Below are 6,409 nucleotides of genomic sequence, written 5' to 3'. Positions count from 1 at the left end.
TGGCACCGCCCCGGGCCCGGCCTCTCCCCCGCCTCGGGCCCGGCCTGCCCCCGGCCCTGGCACCGCCTCCCGCCCCGGCCTCCCCCCGGCCCTGGCACGGCCCCGGGCCCGGCCTGCCCCCGCCCCCCGCCCAGGTGCGGGCGGGGCCGCCCCCCGTCGCGGCGGCCTTAGCAGCGCGGCGCGCAGAGCAGCGCAGCGGCCCGGCAGGATGACGGCGGTGGCGGCGGGCACGGAGCGGCTCCGCGATGGCAGCTGCCACTTCCAGCGCTCCCGGCTCATCTGGATGATCGCCATCACCTTCGGCATGATCATCCTCGGCGTAAGGAGCGGGGGGGGGGCCGCGGCGCGGCGGCGGGGGGACCCCCTCGGACGAGGCGTGCGGCAGCTCCCCGCCGCCCTCGGGGCTGTAGCTGCAAAACTCACGGACCGGATCGGGACCCCCCTGGGTTTGCTGCTACCGCAGCGGCGGCGGCGGTCCCCGGCGGGGCTCGCAGAGAGCTCGGAAGCTGCAGGGGCTGGGGAACAGGCTTCCTTAATAGTCCCGGTGCCCGTGGAAACGCCGCTTTCTGAAATAAACCGGGAGAAAAAGGAAACGAGAAAAGCTGCTCGGGCCAGGTCAGCCTGTGAGGGAGCTGAGCACATCCGTGAGGGAAGTTCAGAGAAAAAAAAAAAAACCCAACCAACCATAAAATCCTTGCCTGGGATTCCGAAGCGAAGCAAGGCTGCGGCACTGAAGGCAGACAGCATCTCTGGGTACGGTTACCACCCCCCAAATGCTGTAGCTTGCCCGAGTTTGCGTTGCAGGTAGCCTGTGAAAGCGTCTTCTACATTGGCAAACTTGGAACCGCACTGTGCATCAGTAAAACTCGCTCTAGGACAGCTGTCAGTTAGAGCCATACACAAGGTGCATTTACAAGTGATGGCTTTAGTTCCAGACTCTATTAACTGGTAGTGTTGTTGGAAAACAGACTAGTTCACTCACCATGTTCTCTTAATGTCTAAAAATGGACTTTAGCTGAGATAGGTCAGATTACTGGAGTGGGGAGATTAATGACACTTTCGATATATCTAACAAGTTTATGAAGGTCAGCCCTTGACTTCCACATCTTGTAGTTTTTCTTCTCTTGGTATGGATTTTCTACACCTAAGAGCCACCACCGAAAAAGTGACGGTCAAGGCAGGCCAAACAGGTCACAAAACAGCTTTTGGACTGTGTCAAGAAACAGAATGCTTCAAGCAGATTCCCGGTTTAAATCCATCATCTCACCACATCCTTGGCATAGCCAAATTTACATGTAGTTAGAAACCGCGGCATCGATACTAGAGGACAGATAAGCCAGCATGAACTTTGGCCTAGCTTAGTGTTTACCTTGCATTGCCAGTGGCCTCTAAAGTCCGCAGCTCACCGACTCCCTGCTTCTCCTCCACAGCTTGTTAAAATAAAGGCAGACAGCGATAAGCACTGCGGACAACTCAGCGACAGGAAAGATGCCTGAACACTGCGTGCATCTTTGGTCTTGGGCTTCGTGCTCAACTGTCTTCTGTGCCCCGTTCAAAATAGAAGAAAATCTGACATTTTCTTTTTTAAGGGACAAAATAAGAAAGACTGATCCCCTAGTTGTAGGCAAATAGTTATTCCTCCTTCTCAGTCTAGTCATTGTTTGAATTCTTCAGGTCAGTTGCATCAGATTAACTTCTTCAGGACAGAGACAATGTATTTTTTGCTGCCAATAGCTAATCCTGTAATAGCTAATGAGCTTACAACTTAAATGCCACTTCATGTGCAGATGCAGTCTTTGTACACAGATAGCAACCTTAAACTTGTCACCTTGGCATCTTGTATGTCAAGGAAAAGAAATCTCGTAGGTTTGAACCTTCTTAAGTGTGCTTTAGAAGGCTGGTGGTCTTGTTGAAGTATATAGGTGTTGGACAAGGTTAGTGGAACGAAAGAGTTAAAGTACCATGCATAGATGAGCCCTAAACCCTGTTCGACGTACATAGGGGGTGAGGGGGGGAGCAAAAAGAAAGCTAATTTGGAGGTTAAGTTGATAGTAATTCTACCTTGAAGTAAGCTAACTAATTTTTTTGTTTGTTTGTTTTTTTTAAGTGGGTGACGCTTTGGCCTTCAACTATACCTTATAGTTATTTGGGAATATTTGGTAGCTTCCTTAATTATTTAGTGGAAAACCACCACAAATGGGTATGCTATGGGTAAGTTATATTTGACTGTACAATTATTTTGCATGTCTCCTGTTGCCTCTCTCTGACCCTTCTGCTTAGTCTGTGTTAACAAGCTTTCCTGTAACCCAGTTGTTAATTACATTTAAAGAGCTCTCCTTTCAAGCTCATTACAACTAAGGGTGTAGGTAATAAGTACGTAGAAGACTAGACAGGCTAAGACCAATATGAAAGTTTAAAAACTCAACTTAGAATATGGCATCTGTGTTGTTATAGTGAGAAAGGAAAAAAAAAAAGATACTACTTTTGGAGACAGTTATTAGTCTATATGTAAACTTATTTGTAACACCTCCTAAAAGTGGGTTTTTTGTCAAATTGTAACTCAAGTAGTCCAATTCCTTCTTTAGGAGTCATCTTTTTCCAGCTTCAATTAAAGAACATTTTCTGCCCTACTACTAATTTACCCTGATCCTGTCCACGTGAGAAATAACCTGCTGAAGAAACTGCATAGGGCTAAGTTTTGCTGCATTACAAAACTTAGTTTTTGTTGTTTTAATTAACAAAAGAGCTGTAAAACACTTTCCTGTAACTAGGTCTCTCACTTGCTGACTTCCTGTAAAGACAGGAAGACAGCAAGACTTTCTTGTTTATTTTACCATGCATCGTGTAGCCTTCATCTTTGCTCAGAGCGTCTTTTGCTTTAGCAAGGTATTGAATTGATCCTAACTGAATAGCCTGTGTAACTTTTTTTTTAAAAAAAGCATCTATATGAAAATTTGTAGACCAAGTTTGGCTAATCAAGTCATATTATATATTCTGAATCTGTACACACAGTTGTTTTCATAGAACTAAATCTATAAAAAATTCAGTAACTCATTAGGACCACTAAAAATACTTGCGTAAGTAAAAGGATAGATTTTGCACGCTTAACTAAGATTAACTTGTACTGCTTTCACTAAGCATTCATCTTTTTGGCTTAATGTAAGTGCTGAAAGTTTTGGAAACACGCAGTGGATACTTGAAATGGCAGGTCCAGGCATATTGCATGAGTTATAGTTCCTCTAACTTTCTCAGTGGACTTTAGTTTCTTTTAAGATTAAGCATTATTCTGCCCCGCCTGCCCCCGATAAGAAACATGCCTCACTTTCTAGGTTGAAGTGAGATGTCAGTTTTACATTCACTGCATAATGCACCTTGGATACAACAGTCTTCTCCCTAATTTTCAACAAAATAAAACATGTTTTCTTTTTATTAGGTTCTGGGTATCCTGGTTGATTCACGTAGTAGAAGCCTTCTACAGTGTTAAGTTATGCCAGTAAGTTGTTCCCTCCCCTCATCCCAACGCAGATTCTCTGAAAAGGATTTCTGATACAAGTGACATAAGCTACAGACTGATTTTGGTGGTTCTCAGCAGCAATATTAGTTCAGAGGATACCGATAAAGTTCTTGCTGCAGTGATAGTTTGCTATCCTGCGCAAGACGTTACGGCAAATTCTGCTCGTGGTTATTGTTGTACAGGGTGGCAAAAGCAAGGGAAGCAAGGCATGGCAATTTGCAGAACTGGCAGCAGCAAGGTTTGCCAGAGCTTGTCTGTCTACCTCGGAACTAACTGTTCACTGGGTAAAATTGCACTTTAGGAAGCAGAGGAAACAATAGATAGTGTAGAAATAACTTCAGGTGTTATAATTTCATCAGATCTTACCTCATCAGAATTTTGAGACTGCCGATTACCTGCTTAAATGATTGCATCAATACTGTGAGAATAGAATTGGACATTTCCATTTGGGACTATTTGGGATCTACTTGTATCTGCAGGCTTGTGGGATAAAATACTTTGACTAATCAGACTATAAAAGTAAGGCCAACTAACTCCTATGTCAGGATAACAAATTGTTTGGAAAGGTATGCTGTCCAAACACATCATCCTTCTGTTCACTTGAATTTTGCTTGTAGTCATTCTGAAGAACGTAGATGCTAGTTTTCATGCTCTACAGAGCAGATGGACAGTCTGTTTGCCATTGTAAAAATGATGGCTTTCCAGCTTCATTTAGTTCAGTTCACAGCTGGCTGTCACAGGCTTCTGGGGTAACATCTCTTGGAGGCAAAGGGATGTTGTTCCATGGAAAGCGATTTAAGGTGGTTCTCGAGATAATACAATATAGATGAACACCTTCTGCCTTCAGAATGGGAGTTAGTAATAAATTTCCTACCAGCTTCCAGTTTTAAACTCTGTAGCTTTGAAGTTAAAACTTTAACTCTGATTCTGCAGATAGATAGGTATATAGGCTTAAGGTGATTTTTCAGTACAAGGGAACTTGATCACTAGTGAATATACCAAATGGGTGTATTGTAGTCAAGTTAAGTAATGAAGTTTCACAGAGTAGTGTTAAAGCCCATAAGAAGGAGCGAGCATAGATTGCCTGTCCATCATCATCTCTTCAGGCATACTTCTGTAGGTTATTAGACAGTTCACTATAACCACCAAACACCATATACTTTTTACTGATGTAAAAGTGATGTCTACTTATGACCATCACAAAGGAGGCATGAGGAAGAAGTAGGGAGGAAGCAGATACAGATTTGTTAATCAGTAGTAGTACTGTCATTGGCTATTGGCCTGTATTTCTGCATATGGTCTATTCAAGTAAGCTTGCTTTATTTTAGCAGGTAAATTTCTTAAGCCCTAGTTTTCCAGTTTATGCACTCATTTGGAAACACTGCAGCTGGGATTATTAAAAAAAAAAATGGTTTTCACAACTGGTAAGACAATTTAAGAATGAACATTAAGAAATGGTGTGTTAATCAACACTTGCTACAGAATCACTTCGTGCATGTAGAGGCTATGCTGAACTGTTCTAGCAAAGGTCAGTAGAGGGAGCTCCCTTGTAAACTAGTGAGTTGGAGCACAGTTACGCCTGTCATAACTTTACTGGAAATGCGAAACCTGTTGGTTTTGCCATCATGCCTATGCCAGTTCTTTTCTCTGAAAATTCAGTAGTATTTCTCAACAACAACGAAGTGGAGGAAAAGGTGACATTTTCTGTAATATACAGAAAAATTCATGCATGCTAAGGTAAAACTAACTGACATAGGAAGGTGCCTGCTTCATAAATCAAGTCAGGTATCTTCAGCCCTCTGTACCTGTCTTTTTCTAGCCACAAATTCAGGTAACAGTGCTTCTCCATCCTGCATCACACAGTAATTATCAGGCCTCTTTGCCCTGCTAGCATACAGTCTACCTTCAGCGAATGTAGTCAACAAAAAGTTATATACGGACTTGTGTATTAAGATGAGTATTAAGCTACTCTAATTTCTTGGTTCTTTGTACATAAACTTCTAGGATAAGTCAATTCAAATAGCATAGACTGAGATTGCAATTTGTATATTATTGAGGAAATTGTATGCATGAAATCTCTGAAAGAACCTTTGTTCTGTAGGTAGCTTAAAATCCACTAAAATCACAAGAACTGGTATGTTTAGTTAGCACAGGAAATAAGTTTCAGTAGATTGAAATTAATGATGTTAAGTTCAAATGTTCTATTCAAGTCTGCTGTATCAAGGATGGGTAGAAATATCTAACCTTACTTTAAGTATCACAGTATAGTCTGCAAGACCATAAGTTTTCTGACACATTTTATGCTTTTGTTAATGTTACAGATCTAAAGGAATCACTGACTCGGCAATTCAGTTTCAATGGTTCGTTCAGACACTTTTATTTGGGTACGCTTCCTTTGGTCTTCTGGTGTCTTACAAACCTTCAGCCAAGAAGCACCACTAGAAGACAGCGAAAGAAGTCACTTCTCACATTCTTCATCCTCATTTTTCAGAAAACACCCTCACTTACATGTCTAGGTGCTGTAATTAGCTAAATTACATTCCTGCTGAATGATGCAGTGCCCTCCCACCCGAGTAACTCTCCTCTTACTAAACAAGACAATTATCAGGGCCCTGTGGATAGTTCAGTAGAAATTCAGCCCTGCAGTTTTGGCACTGCCAACGTTTCATCCCGTTTATTATGCAAGAAGCCAAAAGTTGCTCCTCTGCAGTTTTTCACATAGATTGTATAGTCTGATTGTCATTGAAGAGTCCCTGACAGATGGTAGGAGTGGTAGATAAATTACCTCTTCACATGGAGGAATTTTCTTCTACAACAGGGAGAGTTATTTACAGCCACAAGGCAATTTGCACCTGTTTTGTGATAGGATTTAAATTTCCCTATATTTTCTCTACA

General features: G+C 42.6%; 1 protein-coding gene across 1 annotated transcript; it reads left to right on the top strand.

The window, feature by feature from the left end:
- The first annotated feature begins 208 nt into the window (after window positions 1-208).
- On the top strand, window positions 209-5,956 carry TMEM254 (transmembrane protein 254). Its single transcript, XM_075717955.1, has 4 exons — window positions 209-319; window positions 2,108-2,211; window positions 3,434-3,493; window positions 5,836-5,956. Exons 1-4 carry the CDS (start codon window positions 209-211, stop codon window positions 5,954-5,956), a joined length of 396 nt encoding a protein of 131 aa, XP_075574070.1.
- The last annotated feature ends 453 nt before the right edge of the window (window positions 5,957-6,409 follow it).

This window comes from Pelecanus crispus, chromosome 10, assembly GCF_030463565.1.
Source record: "Pelecanus crispus isolate bPelCri1 chromosome 10, bPelCri1.pri, whole genome shotgun sequence".
NCBI classification, from domain to species: Eukaryota; Metazoa; Chordata; class Aves; order Pelecaniformes; family Pelecanidae; genus Pelecanus; species Pelecanus crispus.
Note: the sequence above shows the minus strand (reverse complement) of the source record. Positions and strands in the feature narration are given on the sequence as shown.

Bases quoted from the DNA above. Each gene is read 5' to 3' on its own strand.
- TMEM254 (XM_075717955.1), top strand. From the start codon at position 209: ATGACGGCGGTGGCGGCGGGCACGGAGCGGCTCCGCGATGGCAGCTGC. The intron at 320-2,107 runs GTAAGGAGCGGG...GTTTTTTTTAAG, and splicing joins TCGGCATGATCATCCTCGGC to TGGGTGACGCTTTGGCCTTC. The intron at 3,494-5,835 runs GTAAGTTGTTCC...TTAATGTTACAG, and splicing joins TACAGTGTTAAGTTATGCCA to ATCTAAAGGAATCACTGACT.